The sequence below is a fragment of the Mytilus californianus genome, unplaced genomic scaffold (assembly GCF_021869535.1).
Source record: "Mytilus californianus isolate M0D057914Y unplaced genomic scaffold, xbMytCali1.0.p SCAF_6, whole genome shotgun sequence".
NCBI classification, from domain to species: Eukaryota; Metazoa; Mollusca; class Bivalvia; order Mytilida; family Mytilidae; genus Mytilus; species Mytilus californianus.
In genome coordinates this window covers 76,710,743-76,731,325 of record NW_026262712.1, presented here as the reverse complement: position 1 = coordinate 76,731,325, position 20,583 = coordinate 76,710,743, and the positions used below count along the sequence as shown (strand labels likewise).

At 31.3% G+C, this 20,583-nt stretch overlaps 1 protein-coding gene across 1 annotated transcript; it reads right to left on the bottom strand.

Annotated features, from left to right (window-relative positions):
• Positions 1-225: 225 nt before the first annotated feature.
• LOC127704870 (TAF5-like RNA polymerase II p300/CBP-associated factor-associated factor 65 kDa subunit 5L) lies at positions 226-19,473 on the bottom strand. The gene is made up of 15 exons (XM_052209100.1): positions 19,360-19,473; positions 18,252-18,409; positions 17,339-17,457; positions 16,788-16,917; positions 10,430-10,493; positions 9,570-9,624; positions 8,211-8,403; positions 7,034-7,207; positions 6,455-6,567; positions 6,074-6,155; positions 4,166-4,277; positions 2,674-2,842; positions 2,214-2,336; positions 1,081-1,144; positions 226-439 (listed from the first exon to the last, which is right to left on the bottom strand). Exons 1-15 carry the CDS (start codon positions 19,426-19,428, stop codon positions 325-327), a joined length of 1,740 nt encoding a protein of 579 aa, XP_052065060.1. The 5' UTR covers positions 19,429-19,473; the 3' UTR covers positions 226-324.
• Between the last annotated feature and the right edge of the window lie 1,110 nt (positions 19,474-20,583).

Here is a 20,583-nt window from a genome sequence, read left to right as displayed (position 1 = left end):
ATTATACAGTCCCTGCTTCCTGAAGACTCCTAGCTATACCTGTCATGTCAGGTTTTTAATGGATATTTTTATACAGTCCCTGCTTCCTGTAGACTCCTAGCCATACCTGTCATGTCAGGTTTTTAATGGATGTTATACAGCCCCTGCTACCTGTAGACTCCTAGCTATACCTGTCATGTCAGGTATCTAATGAATGTTATACAGTCCCTGCTACCTGTAGACTCCTAGCCATACCTTTCATGTCATGTATCTAATGGATGTTATACATCCTCTGCTTCCTGTAGACTCCTAACCATACCTGTCATGTCAGATATCTGATGGATATTATATGGCCCCTGCTGCCTGTAGAACATTGTGCTTGGTATAATTTAACCATATGACTGTTGCAGATTTAGTCTGGTAACTTCCTATCAATTCTGCACTTGTATGTCCATCCACACTGAAAAAAGGAACAAATTTGCACCAAAATAAGCATTCTTTGTGGAGTAAAATGTCTTTCTGTTTGTTGTCAAACAAGGCTTAGCAGCCAGAACAAAGTTCCAAGATTCTATCATATTTGATTTACTGTAGATCAAGAATCAATACGGTAACTATGAAAAGTAACTGAAGTCATTAAAATATTATTATGAACTACTTTTTTTACTTTATCATAATATATAGGTCATACTGTTTTAACATGAACAAACATGTTTAACACCATCTTTATGTGTCTATCCCAAATCACCAGCCTGTAATTGAGTGGTTGTTCTTGGTTGCTTTCTGCCTTGTTTGTTTGTTTGTATTCAGCATAAATCACGCTGTTGGTTTTCTATTTTGAATTTGTCATGGCAAAGCCTTTTATAGCTAAATATACAGTATGGGATTTGCTCATTGTTAAAGGACAAACAATGCTTTAAGTTGTTTACATCCTCCCACTTTGGTCTCTGACTGATGGTTGTCTCATTGGCAATCATTTGTCATCTTCTTATTTGTATATGTGATGTTTACATGTTCATGATATTAAGTTAACAGGTTTTAAACACTGCACCTTCAAATGAGGTCATTGTAGATATTCACCTGAGGTGATAATTGTTTACTTACACAGTGTTGTTATTGTTGACACCTTTCCTGACATCCCATGCCTTAATACAGCAATCTATTCCACCTAAAGATATACAAATGTTGATGGAATTGATTACATTCTTGATAGTCTGAATATGGATACAACTCCTTTATTTGAACAAAATAACCAATAGGTGTTAATTGGCTGGTAAACTTTCATGGTAATTTGAAAAATTTTATAATATTAAAGTAAATGTCTCATTGAGAAGAAACCCAAAACTCAAAAAATATGCAGGTTATCAAATTTAAATTTTATTGCTGTATTTGCAAAATTCAAAAAACACTAAAACTGTCTGTAGTCTTTTCAAATTCCAAATAGCAGAATTTTTGCACCAACCAAAATAGCCTGCTACATGATATTTGTAGAGAAGAGGGATATAAAGTGGGTATTGATTCTGAAAATATATTGGGAAATACAAAGGGAAATTTCACATGAACTTCAAAATCGAGCTTATACATGAAACTCATGTGAACTGATTTTACATGAGTTTCACAAGAATCTCATGTGAAAATCATGTGAAAATCATGTAAAACTCACATGAATTTTCTCAATGAAGTAATTCAAATGTTAAATAACATTTGAATTTTCAAATAAAATTAAAATCTAGAAAAACACTTTATTTTTTTGTTGATAAGTTCATGTGAAATTCACATGAAAATTTTCACGCGGGTTTCAGGTTTAAGCTCGTTTGAAGTGAATTTCATGTGAGATTAAAGTGAAATTCACGTGAGAAATTGCCTGTGCAACCCTTCATCATTGTAACAATGGTTTTATTCCTGCTCTTTATCCCATTAAATAATAATATAACATAGATAGAAATATAGATTCTACCATAGTCATATGCTGATTATTATATTTCAAAGATTCATATTTTAACGAACAAGAGAGGATAAAAATCATAATCATTAGTATAGAGACTTAAAATGTATTACTAGAATAATTTAATGAAAACTTTGAGTGTAATTTTCAGAATAGATCTTAATGGGAAATCATTTTTAACAATTTAATCACTGTGTGTTTTATCAAACATTTATCCAACTGGTCAGAACCAGATTTAATGCACAATGAGTTAAACAAATAAACATACAGTTTTCTCTTAAAGTTGACAAACCTGAAGCCAGTAGTGTACTGTCTTTGTTAAAGGACAAAGCATGCACTGTTTCTGTATGACCTCTAAGCTCTTTAAACAAAGTCCCTGTGTTCAAGTCCCATACACGGATTCTTCTGTCATCTCCTGAAAAGCAAAAATCAGTAGTAAACATAAATTTCTCTTATGGCTGTGGCCTGTTATCTATTTCTTGCATGAAGAGATGTTTCTCATATTACATTGCAAGAAACTACCATGTCTTCTGATAAACATTTGCTTCTTCCTATGAAATAATTCATCTGTAATACATTGTTTTCCCACCCCCCAAAAAAGAATTTGAAAGTAATATATTTAATGATAATCTATTAACCACTTAAAATATAAATTACTTTTCATAGAACATATATCATGTAAACTTAATATCACTGCTTTATAATGAACCCTTTGATAATAAAACCATTCTTAGATTGTCATATTCAATTACCGGCTGATGCTAAATACTGTCCATTTGGTGAGAATGCCAATGCCAGAATTGTCCCTCTATGCCCCTGCATTAGCCTAACGCTCTTCCCATCTTGTAAACTCCAGAGACGTACTGTTCTATCACTTGAACCAGTTGCTATGTAGTTGCTATTTGGATGGAACTTGACACACTGAAGAAATAACACTCGAAATACATTATATCAGTATTTTCTACATAAGAACTATTCGTGAAAGATAAATGACAATACAAAAAAAGTTTCCAAAAAATTAATGCAAACCAGTTTAATTCTTAAATAACAAGTTGAATTGTGAGATATTGCTCACTTATGATACACCCTCTATAAGTACTCATTAAACAAGAAGTTGACAAGTGATGAATGTAAAAAGCATTATACAGTATAGCATGCTCACATAAAGGTTGATTCCAAATTTAAGAAAGCACTGATTTGTAGTTCCGGAGAAAAATGCAACGAAAATTTGATACATGGCCATTATGTGCAAGAATATATAAGTATTCTGTTAACAGGGAGTGGATGAATGATGAATCTAAAAATGCATCACACAGTAAAGCATGCTTACATGAAGATAGATACCAAATTTCAGGAAGCTCTGATTTTTTAGTTTCTGAGAAAAGTGTGACAAAATTTTCATGGGACTGACCAACGGACCAAAAGATTTAAACAATTATATCCCTTTCTTTCAGAGAGGGGTATAATTATCATTCTAAATCTCTAGATCTATATGTGCAATTTTTACCATTATGCATATCATTTAACATAACTACTCTTATTTCACTTTCACTTTCCATTTTTATTGATAGCGTCGTCATAACAACAATAATTGTAAGATTACTTCCAGTTTTACCGCAAAATTTGTACTACAATGTTTTATTTCATATGTATACTTGTCTTGAAGACGCCATGCTTGATGACGAAACATGTCGACCATTAAAACTATAATTTTGCGATAATTTATGAGTGTTGTTGTCTTTAATGTCGATACATTATGCAAATTAGTAAACTAAATCTGATCAGTTAAAATTAGATAAATTTTACAGAAGTTTTCTAAACCATATTGATAACATTCCAGTCTCTACTTAAAGGATACAGGATACTGAACACTTTTCTGTAGGCTTTAAATTGATTGATTAATATTTAGTCTTGAAGTACAATTTTTTTTTAAGAATGCAGAATACCATTTTATATGCAACTTCTGCCATTATCAAATTAATACAAAAATCTAAGTGTTTCTCTTAAGCAAACGTTTACCTCCCCTTATGAAATAAAGGACATAGGCATAGTATATCTATCATCATCTTTTATCAATCCAACATGTAGTGCTTTAAAGTCATTTGATAAAATTCTATTAAACAACCAAGCGTGCTTTAAAATCATTTATTAAAATGACAATATACAAACAAGCATACTTGGTCAAATTATATTTGCAAAAATTTACATATGTAAAACTTTTATAATAAAAAAACATAAGCTTACATCTATGTCTGCTGTATGACCTACAAATGACCTTAGAGGATATATCCTGTCTGTTGTCCACAGCTTGGCTGTTCTATCTTGGGAACAACTTGTGAAGTAGTCACTACTATTACTGTAACAGAAGAAAATCATTAATTTCTGTAAATTACAAAATTAAATTTGTAAGATTTCATTAAAGTTTTAATATTATTACTAGTACTTGTTTTCATTGAGAAAAATGTGCATTTCAATCAAAAACAAAGATAACATTTTATTCATTCATTCAAGTCTATCATCAAACAAACTGTATGTACAGTGGTTAACATTCCATAACAGCAGATGTTTCAGTTCAATGGGAGGAAATTGCATTTGTTTTGGAAACTACCTTCCTGCAAGAAATAGTTTATTTTTTGATTAATACCAATTAGCTTATATTTTCTTCATATAACAAACTTTCCAATTTCTCAAAGTATCTAATTTTTGTGAGTGTTTTAATTGTACAGTAGACTCCGGCAAATCGGATACCCAAAATGTCAGCTAAAAATATCCGATTACCCGATATATTCAATTAGACGATGAATGTTTATTCATTGAATATTCTGCAATAATGAGTAGATATAATCCTGAGATGTTACTAACCCTGAAAATTGCTGAATATGTGAAAGGGCTGGAGGATTGATGGAGTGATTTTTATCAGTTACATCACCATGATGTTTGTGTAAAAAATTATCAGCTGATTATGTAATGATTAAATTTGTTTGCAGTTTTTAAATCCTTTATTTATTAAAATAAATCAAATGTCCTGAAATATTTATGTGAATTATTATCTACCATCCATAGTTTGTATTTATTTGTTTTGTAAGCAAATTAATATCTATTATTTACATTTATATCACACAGGTAAACTAATTTGGCTATAAATAGATCTAAGCATGCCTGTGTAGAATCTCCAAACTAAAATCGTATTTGTTATAATTTTATTTCTTTCAATAATCAAATTTAAATTTATGAAAATAATCATGACTGATAAAATATTATTGCATAAAGTTTACGTTTTCTGAAGACTATTTATATTTAGGTCATAGTTCTAGAGGCTTCCTCACAAATTTGTAAACATCCAAAATGGCGTCCATGACATGTGGTTACTTTTGCACATGTGAAAAAAATATATCTGACAAAATTCAGATTTCTCTTGTCAAAAGGGATTTATATTTATATTGCAATAAATTATTCAGAAGGAGGTACATTCAGTTTAGATTATATTTTTGATTCTGTGAACATTTAGAGTTTAATCCAAATTCTCCAAACAGCAACGTCAACTTGTCAACTGAGTCTTGCATATTTTATAAATAAATTCAAACCATTTGAAGTAAAAGGGCATCTAATTCACATGACAAAGGAAGACAATGATTAAAGACAACAATTTATTAAGAAATAGTTCCTTTTATTTAGTAAAAACAAAATCTTCTTGTCTGCAAGATTGTAAATTCGTAACTTCTGGGTCCATTTTCTGTGTTTTGAAATTATATTACAATAGCCGATATATTCGTTTAGCCGATATCCGATTAGGTGGAGTCTACTGTAATAAAAAGTAGTATGCGGGTATTTACCTCCTTAGTTTTACAATGCTACAATAGTTATCCTGTTATTAACAGATTTTTTTCAATGGTTCTACAAACAATGTATACACTCATGCTTTTGTAGGAATGGCAAAGAAGGCAAAAATACAAATTTTAGAAAACTAAAAGTGTGTATGTTGGGATGACACAAATGCTCTTGTCTGCAGAATAGTGAACGGAATAAGGTACAGTGTAACAAAAAATTCCTGACAACTTTTCGTTTTAGGAATGACTGACATTGGTAACACTAATTGCCCTGGTGAATGAGTGTGAGGGGATTAAAAATTAACTCTTAAACAGAAGTCCATACCTGATGTCTATATCCCATACTGGATAATTATGGCCTTTGTAACACACTTTGTTAGTAAAACCATCTAAATCCCATAGTCTGACTACAAAATACATAAATAATGCTATAGTGAGTAAATAAGTTTTGTGAGGAAATTCAATGTTTGCTATAACATGATTCACTTAAACGTACTTTATGACACTACCCCATAATTAATCAAAATGAGATTTTTTGCAGTATTCTATGAAATGATTTTGGTATGTATATGTGTATTCTTTGTTGATAAATTAACACATTAATAAGGTGAATTTGGTGATCAAAATCAATAATTTTGTTGATTTTTGAAGCATTCTACATCCTAGTATACTTTAATAACAGGATGTTAATTTTTCAAAGACTGACCTGACCCATCTTCTGATCCAGATAACAAATATGGCAGCTGATTGAAGAAATAGGTTTTATACACCGAACCATTGTGTGCCTTTAAAGTTACAGTTTCTTCATATTTTGGTGAGCTGAAAGAAAAATAGATACTGATCAAACTATTGTGAAATAAATGGAGAATGTGTCAATGGGACAAAGATGATGCCCCCACTTGCATATAACTTTATAAAGGTACATAACTTAAGAACGGTAAAAGTGATGCTACCTGAATTGGTACTTAATCTGAGTTTTGTGGTATAAAGCATTTTGTATAAGTTTCATAACATTTGGTTGAAGCAAACTTAAGTAAGAAAACCGAAACAAAAAATTCAGCAATTTTTCCATTTGTAAAGGGGCATAACTCTAGAACGGTAAAAGTGACGCCACCAAAATTCAAATTTGATCTGTGTTTTGTGGTAATAAGCATTGTGTATTAGATTTATAAGACACATTTCATACAACACACACAAGACATTCATGCATTTAAAACACAATATTGAATCACGCAACAAATATTGAAATAATACTTTTTTATTGCTATCAATAGTAACACCTAACCTTTCATCCGATTCTACATTCCAGTAATCAGCTGCCAGGAATAGTTTGGATGGATCTGTGTCAGTTTCTTTGGTTTGTAGAGAGCCTGGAGATACTCTCCATATTTTGATAGAAGAGTCCTCAAATCCAGCACTAATCATACCCTGGTCTGATGATATATCTACGCTACAGAGTCTACAAATAATCACAAAAATATCACTGTCACTGTAAAATTGAAAATTATTGGTAATCTCAGTTATCATGAAAATGAGAAATTTACGCTTGCCTTCATCTGATCTTCATGTAAGGTCAAAATCAAGGACAGAAAAACACGAAAATAAAACCTAGCAAACTGATTTGGCATTTGAATACCCAAATCTTAAACCCTGCAAAAATATACAACGTTACGGTATTTAATCTAACAAAAATATGTTTATAAATAACAATGAAACATAAACAAAGCTTAGGGTATTCATTATATTCATTAGACATATTATTTTCAATAGTTGATTGAAAAATTTTGTACATCTGTAGTATATACATTTTTTTGTTTACATACATGTATACTAATTTCTGTTAGCATACATGTATATTGGTTTTTTTTTAAACGACTAATAATTGAAAACAACACGTTTAATAATTTCATTGGTCCGAAGCGCTTTTCTGGATTTACCTTCATCAGGAACGCTCAAAGCAAAACATTTGAAATCCGAGGGATGTATAAGTACCGAAACAGTTGAAGAGCTATATCACAAAAATACCTAAAACAAATAGCCAAATCCATCTAAGGTCAACTTTGCCTGAGGGAGTTGAAACCTTAGTTTCTTTATAATTTCAAAATTTATAAACGGTCAATTTTAGAAAAGTTTGTTATAAACCATGTCAGTACCAAAGTACTGACTACTGAGCTGATGATACCCTCGGGGACTGATAGTCCACCAGCAGAGGTATCGACCCAGTGATGTAAATAATTGAAAACAACACATTTAATAATTTCATACATCCGAAGCGCTTTTCTGGATTTACCTTCATCAGGAACGCTCAAAGCCACACATGAAATCCGAAAATAGACTGAAAAAATATTAAAATTTTCATGACTACCAGTATTTTTTTTCCTATTAAGATTTTTTGTGATAATAGTGAGATTTGTATGATTTTGATGACTATTAAACATATATTCTAGACAGTATCCTCTTACCCATGATATGCATTTATATATGTATAAAAACATATAGATGATACAGATGGTTGTCCTTCCCGTACACTTTTTATGGCCTGTTTTAACAATTTCATAGATTCGGATGAGGACTGTTGATCTAATACTTCCCCATTTGTAATTTGTTTACTTTCTTTTAACTCCAACTGTTGATTTTTACATTCAAGTTCAGCAACTGTAAGGAAAATTTAAAAAACATGTATTTCAAGCAATATGTTATAGAGACTAAAACCTTGTAAGCAGGGATTTGCATTGATCACTTGGTTAACCAATGAAACATAAAAAATTATCCTCATTCAATTAATTGCTTTCGTGACCTTTTAATATACGAGTTATTTTGCAGTAACTTTGTATTTGTTTAAGGTGGGGTATTTACCGAGTGTGTTAAAACTGATCAACCGATGGAATACACAACCATGCAATTGTATGATTCAACTGAAAGCAATGTTAAAACCCATCAGTAAAACAGAACAAGTGAAGAATTGAACTTCATTGAACAGTTATTCTTAGCTATGACATTTCTTCTTTCTGGACAAGCATAATTATTTTTGTGGGGATATTTCTTTTTATTTGGACAGACACAACTGCTGTACACATAATCTTTTTTGACTGAATTAACTTTTGATGGTTTTTTAACAATTAAACTACTTTAAACTAGTGACTGCTGGTGATTTACTGAAATCTTTTTATAAATTCAACAAATAAATTATATGACGGGTTTAAATTACTGTTATCATACACGGCAATAACAATCGTAACTGTTCAACAGTGATTCAATCAACATCACCTAGAGTGAATCAACTTGTATTTACTGTAGGTTGAACTTCTGTAAATATAGACAATGCAATTTCCCATAGGAACTCCTTTTACGGCTAAAACTGTGCCACTTTTATTATGAAGTTTCGTAAAAAATTATATCCTAGAATGCACTACTTTTTTTTCAACGGTCAAAATATAGGGCTGTGCGGCCTATTTTCAACATTTATATGCCTCGAACTTCTAAGAGTTTAAACTTGTACTTAAATTCTGTACTACCCCTCTCTTCACTTTGGGTCTTCCTCAAATTTCAATTTAGCCGCTATCCATGTGTATTTATACTGGTAACATTCCCAAGTTATGTCTCTACGAGATGAAACATAAAGATCATATCCGGGAACCAGTAGGTAAACAAAACAAAATATCTATGAATATCATATATCTCCCCAAAAGAGGCGTGGTTTGTGAAACAGCTGTATTTACAAAGTGCAACCTATAACTGTGTTCTGGAAACCATGAACTCATTCGAGAAGTAGGTATCAAATGATAAAGTAAATCACAAAATATATTTATAAACATACATACCCTCTACCTTAACATATTTGTTAAATACTTGTACAATCATTGTGTTTTCTTCTTGCTGAAAAATAATATATCTACATTTTATACAGAGATGCCTTAGATTCTGTAGTCCTTCTTGGCAATGTATTTATTGTTTAACTGATTGATGTTTAACACAGTTTCAACACTATTGGCTACTTCGTGGGAGTCAGTTTTTATTTTGTGGAAGGAAGCCAGAGTGCCCAAGAGAACCACCTTCCTTCGGCAGAAAGACTGACAATTCTTGTCTATTATAATTAGAGTCTAGTGCATCTGCCCCATGCAGAGTTCACACTCCCAAATTCAATGTTGACAGGCTAGTGATACAGTTGTTCAACTACTTAGATCACTTGGCCACCTAGGTCCCTGTTGGCAATGTAATATATAAGTAAATCATCTGTTCAAGATACAGAACTATGTATAAGTGTATCGATTATGAGCTGTAAATAGACCTCGAGGGAACAATACTATTCATATTGATGTGTTTTGAAAAGAATTCAAAAAGATTTTGTCAGAAGTGTATTTAAGGTGCATATTTTGACATAAATGTATAATTGTAATCCTGAGATTTTTTTCTTCAATGCCCAGATAACAAGGAGACAAAAAGAGACAAAATATTAGGCAAAGATTTGAAAATTAGACAAGCAAACATCCATAAAAAACACATTACACATTTTTGTATACTTTTCACTTCATGTCTTTTGTGGGAAAAATAACAATGGCGCATAAATTTTCATTTGGTGATGAAAGGCTAAGCAAAAGTTGTTGTTGTTTAGGTAAAACAATATATTTAGGAAAAATTTACCCACTTCAACTACAATTCATCCATTAAACATTAAGTTTACCTTAATATATCTTCTAATATAATCTAGAGCTTCTTCACTCATCTTAATTTGGTATTTATTGTCCCTGTAAAACACAAGATTATTCTGATTGGTCATATTTATTATGCATTCAACAAAATGTCTGCTAGAAGTAATCTGCATGAAAAGAGACTATATTTGATAATCTGCATTAAAAGTTTAAGCAGAATCATTTTTATTTTTGTAGTGTAAAATCCATAGTTTATTTTTAGTATGTATAGCATTTGGTTGTGTAATAAAGTTATTCAATGACTATCAAAGACGAGGAATTCAACTACCTAAATATATAGAATATTCGTACATTGTAGAAAAATATCAAATTTAGAGCTTTAGTAAAAGAAAGAATGAAATTAACATGACTTAAATCCAGGACTGTGATGAACAACCCAAATTAAACTGTGACATTAACAGTAATTTAAATATAACTGTTTGCTCGCAACATAAGCAGGATACCAGGAGACTATATATGTATACTATATATACTGAAGAGACATTAATTGTAGAAATCCGGATATGGTGTACAAAAAATATTTGCACCTTTGTTTGTGGTATACCATCTTTGCCGCAAGTTTATTGTTTTCTGTTTGGTATTAAATTTATAGTTAAGATCCATTTATTACACCTTGTGATCCATTTATTTTTTCAATCGCCAATGGCAGTCAGCAGGATTTAAGAACATTTGTTGTTCGACCTGTTAGTCAAATGCGTTTTGTTAAAATATACTTTTTCACTTTTTTGGTCTTTTGGAAAATGTTGTTTGTGCTGTATTTAGACCCCTCTAACAAGAAATTTGTTTTGCATGCACACGTATAAAAATTGCGGTTTTTATCCAATGCAATCATAGGTTTGAACGTTTTTTTTCAATTTAGACTTGTATGTATACTATAAATATATCCCTTCATGTAATCTGTACACCTGTATTTGAAAGGTTGATTGCAAGATAAACATTATCATGCTCCATCTTGTTTCACACCAAATACACACTGAGCATCGTAGCAAAATTTCAAATTCTTATTGTAGAGCTTTTATCTTAAATTCGCAAATGTCAATAGAAACAATCAGTGTGTTAGCATTATCCTGTATAAAATCAAATATTTTTATGTTATTCTATCTACCAGTAGATAGCTTGATAAAAAAAAAACAGAAACCAATAATTATTAAAATACAGTGTATCATTATACCAAAAAAAATTAAAATCAAAGAGCTGAAAGCTCTAAGTAAAAATGACGCGATTGTCTCTCATATTGGGATATTTTTGATGCAAGTCTTGATTTTTACTTAATTTACCTACTGAATCTTAGGCGACGTTCAGTTTATGGTAGGTAGGGTAACTGATAGAATAGATATGAATTGTTTCCACAAACTATAACGTTTTTATTTGTTTGTCAAGATATATATATATGTGTGTGAAGTGAAAATAACTACTAGTTGTTCTGCTGTACAAAGAAATAGCTCAAGACTACCTGAACAATCTACAATATTCAAAGTAATATGTGAATTTGTTTCCCTTATTTGTAGAATTATTTAACAAAATGATTATGAAGAGGCTGTAGTAAGAAAGCTCTTATACCCAACATAGTCCTTATTCAAGAGATAAGTTACAGGTGACCTAGTGACGTAATCACATTGTTATTTCAGTTACCTAAACATGATCAATTTCTGTAGATTTAGACAATAGTATTGTTATACTAGTTTCACAATTACAAACAAAGTGACACCATTTATACAACTTAATTTCATTGTGAAGAGCCTGTAGTAAGCAAGCTTACACTGAAATCTTAAAATGACAACATAAATTATTGCAAAATTATTTTTTTTCAAATGTTTTAATGTTTAGTACCGTAGTCATTTATTTCAAATAATTGACGCGTAACAAAATAAGGAGATGGGGTGTGATTGCCAATGAGATAACAGTCTGATGTACTATCTACCAGAGTCCAAATAATGTGGCTGTTGGCAGTTATAAGTCACTTTCAGACCTCAACAATGTACCAAACCGGTTTATTGTTTTCAGGTACCACAGGAAAAAGAGGAGTTGTGGCCAGGTGCTGCCAGGATTTAAAACTATTAGAATTACACAGTTTTGTCTGCATTCAGAGAAAATTTCATGGGGTAAACACAGCCATTTTTGTTGGTGTATATTAGATGAACCTTAAAGGTGGATTATCAGATTATTGGTCAAAGGAATATTAAAGTGATTGTTGACTTTTCAAATATAAAAATATGCACAAAGAAGGAAATATATCTGATTCCTTATGAAAATTAAAAGATAGAACATTGTAATTTAATTGATTTGTTAATTTAATTTCAAGAATGACAACATGTATGATCTGTTACCATAAGTGTAAAATTTGTCCATTAGCTACAGTTTATTATGTTTATGGTTGAACTGTATCTTTGAACTTTGTCAATCAGTCATGATTTACTTCTTAAGCTGTGTAAGAACCTTCTTGTAATTGAAAATTGGTCTGCCATGATCACGATTTCTACAATATTCTGAGTTCCTAACAAGTTCAAAATTTAGCACATTTGCAGTTTTCAATACCCAAAGATCAGGAGAAACAACGATTTTGATTGGCTGATCACAGTTGTCTCCCTTGGGAAAAATTTGGGAACAGTAGGATTTAACAAAATCGTGGTTTAGAGGTTTTTACACGATCACAATCGTGCAATCGTGACAAGGGTCAAAATCGAGTATTTCATGCCTGAATCGTGCAAGTTGGCAGGTATGCTGACAGGTTAAGAAATTAAAGAATGAAAATTACAAATTTAATTCTGTTCCAGTTGTATTTCGAACAATAGGATTGAAAATTGTCCGACGGTCACGAAGGTTAATGACCGCCATTTTGTACACAACAAGACATATTGAAGGGAGACAACACCATCTGTTATTTTAAAATGTACATTTGCAACGCTGAAGTTGTCTTTCTTTTACCAATGTATGAGCATACTAACATTCACTTTAAGTATGTAAAATACGAAACCGAGTTCGGAATGCAGGTTGGAAGTCTGGTCAATGGTAAAAGAAAATTGACTGCATCATTTTCTAAAAATCTGAAACAAAATTATTTATATAATGTAGCAGTGGTGATATGATGTTCTTGATCTTTCAAGGTTACAGTAGGTTAAAACTGCTGAATGGTCAACAATAGTAGATTTCTTTTTTAATTATCACCACTGTACCATAGCTAAATCACATATTTTTTTTCTTCACAGGGTTCGTAATCCTCTGCAAAGACTACAAGATATTTTGTGTTTAATACACATGTGCAGTGTTGTTACTACTACAGGGGAGTTTAATGACCTTGACAACCCATGAGGGTCCCACACGGTCAGTTTCAGTATTGTTTATGAAAATATATATATATATGTACACAGCCATGTATCACCATCACTGCTGGTGATCCGATGGATAAATCTGTTGTAGAGTTGTCACTGGTTCAGACGTACTTATATATATATTATACACATTTTAAATCCTTTCAAGTACAATATAAACAAAGTACAGAAAAGTAATTTTATTTCTGGTTTTCATATCAAAACCACAGTGAAGCTATGAACATGAAGCAAAAGCTCACACTTACTGCATTTTCAAGATGACCCCATGCAATTTTTTATGCATGTAATATTTGCCATTGAACATCCAGCATCCATTTACCAATACAGTCAATCTTTTATTCAGTAAATTAATAAAATGCTTCGCTGGGCGCAGCTTGATACGACTGCAGAGGTCGAACCCTGAACAGTTGGGGCAAGTATGGACACAACATTCAAGCTTGATACAGCTCTGAATTTGGATTGTGATTAAATATTTGACACAGCATAGGTTTCTGACACAGAGAGAATGTGGTCTAAGAACTTCAATTTTTTTAATTTACCTATTATGGTCCAATGTCCAAAATCAAAATACATGGTTAGATTCAGCATATCAAAGAACCCCATATATTCAATTTTTGTTGAAATCAAACAAAGTTTAATTTTGGACCCCAACTTGGACAAACTTGAAAACTGGTCCCATAATCAAAAATCTAAACACATGTTTAGATTCAGCATATCAAAGTACCCCAAGAATTCAATTTTTGTTAAAATCAAACTAAGTTTAATTTTGGACCCTTTGGACCTTAATGTAGACCAATTTAAAAATGGGACCCAAAATTAAAAATCTAAAAACACGGTTAGATTTGGCATATCAAAGAACCCCAATAATTCAATTTTTGATGAAATCAAACAAAGTTTAATTTTGGACCCTTTTGAACTCAATATGAACCAATTTGATAGCGGGCCCACAAATAAAAAATTTAAATACATGGTAAGATTCAGCATATCAAAGAACCCCATATATTCAATTTTTGTTGAAATCAAACAAAGTTTAATTTTGGACCCCCATTTGGACCAACTTGAAAACTGGGCCAAAAATCTAAAATCTAAATACATGTTTAGATTCAGCATATCAAAGAACCCCATATTTTCAATTTTTGTTGAAATCAAACAAAGTTTAATTTTGGACCCCAACTTGGACCAACTTGAAAACTGGGCCCATTATCAAAAATCTAAACACATGTTTAGATTCAGCATATCAAAGAACCCCAAGAATTCAATTTTTGTTAAAATCAAACTAAGTTTAATTTTGGACCCTTTTGACCTCAATGTGGACAAAGTTGATAACGGGGCCCAAAAATCAAAAATCTAAATACATGGTTAGATTCAGCATATGAAAGAACCCCATATATTCAATTTTTGTTGAAATCAAACAAAGTTTAATTTTGGACCCTTTTGACCTCAATATGAACCAATTTGATAGCGGGGTCCACAAATAAAAAATCTAAATACATGGTTAGATTCAGCATATCAAAGAACCCCATATATTCAATTTTTGTTGAAATCAAACAAAGTTTAATTTTGGACCCCAATTTGGACCAACTTGAAAACTGGGCCACAAATAAAAAATCTAAATACATGGTTAGATTCAGCATATCAAAGAACCCCATATATTCAATTATTGTTGAAATCAAACAAAGTTTAATTTTGGACCCCAATTTGGACCAACTTGAAAACTGGGCCAAAAATCAAAAATCTAAATACATGTTTAGATTCAGCATATCAAAGAACCCCATATATTCAATTTTTGTTAAAATCAAACAAAGTTTAATTTTGGACCCTTTGGACCTTAATGTAGACCAATTTGAAAACTGGACCCAAAATTAAAAATCTAAATACACGGTTAGATTCGGCATAACAAATAAATAAATGTGGTCAAAGATTTTACAAATCTAATGCGCCATACTGTCCAATTAAAGATTACTTCTTGAAATTTTTCAATATTTGAAATTTGAAAAAAAAATAATATTTGAAGAATAATTCTTTTTAATTTCTGAAATCTGAAATGAGAAAAAATTGACCCCCCACAATTTCTTTAAACCCCCCCCCCCTTCTTTTCCCCAAAAAATTCTTTCCCTCAAGATATGGTCATAATCTCAATTCAAATTTCCAATGGAGTTTGCAACCATAATTACCCATTTAAATTTACCATAGTGCTAACTTAATCTATTTTATAATATAATTTAAAATATAGTGTCAAATCTTTCATATGGATTTTGTTGTAAAAAAAAAAGATGCAACATTTGCAGATATTTTTACTGGTCTTCCTTTATAAATATGCATTTCTTTAAACACAATTTAAAAGCAGTGTAAGGGAAGTAACCAAAACGTTGTATTTGGATTACCTCCCTTACACTGTTTTAAATTATCTTAATTGTTCATTAACCATTACTTTATACATAATTTAAAAGCAGTGTAAGGGAGATAATTTCAATGATGTATTTGATTTATCTCCCTTACACTGCTTTAAATTATGTTTTGTACTAAAGTATTTGTCCATTAACCAGGACAACCTTGTTTTTCCCCCTTTTTTGCCCATAATTCTTAAACTGTTTGAGCCATAACCCCCCAAAGCAAATCCTAACCATCCCTTTGTGGTATGGAAACTTGTAGTATAATTTCAGAGAGATCCATACATCTTTCCACAGTTATTGTCTGGAAACTAGAAAATGCTTATTTTTGGCCCCTTTCTGGCCCCTAATTCCTTAACTGTTGGTACCATAACCCCCAAAATCAATCCCCACCTTCCTTTTGTTGTATTGAACCTTATGGTAAAGTTTCATAGAGATCCATTCACTTAAACTAAAGTTAGAGTGCGAAAACTAATGCGTCTTCGGACGACGACGCCGGACAACGACGACGCCAACGTCATACCAATATACGACCACAAAAATTTTTTTGCGGTCGTATAAAAACAAATTATGCTCTAAATTGCTGTTTATTCTGGAAAAAAAATGATTACCTCCAGTCTGTCACTTCTTTACATGATAACATATCAGCCCTTGTACTTAGTTTATAGATCTGCTCTACTGTTGCTTTGTTTTTCACATTATGATCAAATAGCTTGGTATGCCTACTGTAAAACTTGTTTGCTGAAACATACATAAATGTATACCTATAAATTCATATAAGAACATACCAACACTTACCAAGCAGTCCTCTTCAAACATATAAAATTTAATTCACTTAAATTTAAAATTTCTGCCTTCATAGGACATTGATCTATTTAAAAAATAATTGGTGCATGTACATATTTAATAAAATAGCTTTTGAAGAATGAGTTAATATGCTAATTCTTTTTTTAAATCTGTCTCTCATAATTCTTTTTAGAATGGCATTAACAATTTTAAAAGTGATTTTTTACAATGTGAAATGTGTATTGTATTGTTAATGGACATTGGTAAGATGTTAATAAATCATTATTGATTTGTATTGTATTTGATTGATTCACCCTCTAATTCATCAGAAAAATGTCAAATATTTAATGCACAATTTTTTTTCAATGGCTGTTACCTTGTACTTTGTGATTATTAAACAAAAGCTCTAAATATAGCTGCACAAAAACAGGAAGTAAAATTTGCTGTAAATCTTGTCTGTATGGCTCAGGGGAATCATTGATATACTTTCTAAATCTGAAACATTAAATATTTATTGCATTGTGAATTTGTCATATAATACATTTTTCAACTGTAATAAATTTTTGAACTTTTATCAATAATGTAGCTCTCATTCATATGTTTTAAACTTGAACAATTTCACAGATATTCAATTTAAGTTCTAATGTACTTTAAGTAATAACAAATAAAAGATTCATAAATATAAATGTGTTACAATATAAAGCAAACCAACATGAACTTAATTTGTATCAAATGGTCGTTGCTATTTGCACAATTGTGATTTATGTGCTTACAATATGCTTGATTTCAATCGTTATCTTTTTGTCAAACTTTGGTTTTAGGTAATGTCATTTGTTGGGCATAAAATCTATGTCAGTACGTTGAGCAAAATGATGAATATTCTATAAATGGGGATGGTTTTCCTTATGACAGCTAAGATAAATGTGTCAAATGATAAAATCAATATATTTCTTTAGACCGGGTTGGATTATGCACATAAGAATAAAGTCAGTTGTTTGTAAATTGTCAAGCAGACACAATGACTTTTGACCTTTGGTCACTGGTGGATAGTTGTCTCATTGGCTATCATACAATGTACCACATCTCCTTTACTTGGAGTGCTTATATTTAAGTAATATTAATGTTTTAGGAACATGCTTTTTTTGAATGTTTCCCTGAAGAAACCTGTAGAAAAATCTATACAAAAATTATAAAAATAAAGTGCATAACTAGTTTTATCAGTTTTCTGTTAACACAGCAGAAATATATGTATTACTTTTTTGTCTAAAATAAAACATCAATACATAAACCTGTTAAACTGATGTTCAGAATGATTTGCTTCCCCTGAAGGACTACTAAGAGATAACATATTTTCTGATGAGGATTCACTTTTCAGTAAATTCTTGAAGGCCATGTCATCCACATTTTGTGTCAATTTTGTTTCTTTTCTAGTTTGTTGTTCTGGTGCCTGAAGAGAAAAAACAAATACATCCTCATTCTAAATATATAAATAGGAATTTAACACTACATGTTCATGTATCTCCAAAGTAGACAAGTACACATTATTTGTTAAATTCAATTTTAGACAATCCATATTTTATTTTTTCCAACCTTTGACTATTTCCTTAATTAAATACAAATACAATAAAAACATAGCTAGTAATGGAAGAATATTACATATATGGTCAGATCATATGTTTTCATACGTCATATGAATTTGTACTATGCATGCTTTTTCAATGGAAATTGTAACGTCACAATGTATTCTTAATAGCATGAAAACCCGTTTGACGAGGATACTGTTCAGGGCAGTCTTTATTGTTATGGACATCTAGCTATACATATCATTCATGTGTCATTTGTGCATATAAATAATTTCCAATAAATATTTATTTCATGTATTCTGAAAAAAATCTGAAGTAAGACCGGCAAAGAAGCAAAACTTTACATAAATCCCTATTTTGCCTGAGCTGACAAAATAGCACTAATGAAGCTATTTTTCCAAAGGCAAAGCCAGTAAAATCTTAGAGGCTATTTTGCCACAGCCTATAGTATAGTGACTCTTGAGGTGGGGGAGGTGTAGTAGTGCTTCCCCTTCTCACCCTTCATTAACTGTGCTAGTGGAGTACTTCTTTATGTCAATAGAGTGGTGGCTTACTGTGCAAGGGGTCACAGGGTTGAATCCAGGATGGAACGGAATACTATATCCTGTGTGTAAATTGACCTTATGCTGTCACGGCGAAATTAAGTCTTTTGGACCACAGTGTAAAATTCTTCTGGGGAGAAACTGTTAGTGTGACATGCCTGAAAATTATGCCGGTTGAGGACTGTTATCCTTCCAGTAAATGTTTACATGTACAATGAGATTTTATTTGTCTTTTACATTATTTTGAACAGTCATAAAGTAATTCATATTACCAAATACTGTCTCCTTTTCAAATAATGTTGAACTATTCCACCTATTTGTTCGTGACGAACTCGCTTCATTCTCAAATTTTCCGAGCATTAGGAAGTTATGTGCCCTTCCTTATAAGTGTATACTTCCGGAAGGGCTAAAACATGTACATCTTTCTTTTTTTTCTTTCTTGTCAGTAAATTCCTACACTAATTGGAGCACCACAAAATATCTGTGTACAACTTTTTTAATCGGGTCATTAGGGAAGGACTATTGAAAAAAGATAGTCGAAGTTTATCAGCGGAAGTGATTATCCAATTTTATGACATCATAGAAATACCTTGACAGAATTATTGATTATAAAATAAACAAGGAAAGACATTTGTTTTTAAATCCATGACATCCATATGGCCTTCCGACAGATGTGAGATACATCAATAGTGTTACAATGCACAGTAAGTTTGCACTAGATTTGCCTTGAGCAAACTGATATTTCTTGGCATTACTTCTATTTAAACCAAAAATATAAACAAAGTTATTTGATTCCTTCAAAATAATATTTTTCCTTTAAAACTTAAAAAAAACGTTTAGTCATTTTCTTCTGGGGGTTTATAAACACTGCTCATCCATTATAGCTTGAACCAAAACTGATAAGATTCTTGCATTTTTTCTGAGTCATAATTCTGAACAAATTTAACAACACCATGGCATTGCTGTATAAAATTTACGCTGACGAAAATGTCTATGATAGTAGACATATAGTCCTTTTCTAGATTTAGACATTTCAATTTCCAAAGGGAAACTCCATACTAAAATTAACGACAAAAGAGAAGATTTTTCATTCCCTATTATTAATTTTCCTTTTTAAGACGGCGATGTTCCTTTGGCTCTATCATACGGTGTTTATATATCCTAACTCGTTCGTTATGCCCGTGTGAGTAGTGATGTCATAGATTTTAACGAACGTAATCAATGCATCACTGGTAAATTATTAAGTCAGGGATTTCGTTACCATAAATTACTTAAAACTTTTACTAAATTCTTTCATAGATACAAAGATTTGATTAGCAAATTTGGCTGTACCTGTAGAAAAATTATTAAGAACGGTATTTTACATCCTAAATTTTACGGTAGTATTGTACTAAAAGCCCGGAAATCACTATGTGATCGAACCTTAAAACAAACTTATTAGTAAAGGTTATCTTATTAATGTTGTAATAATATCTTTGAATATTGTTTACATTGGC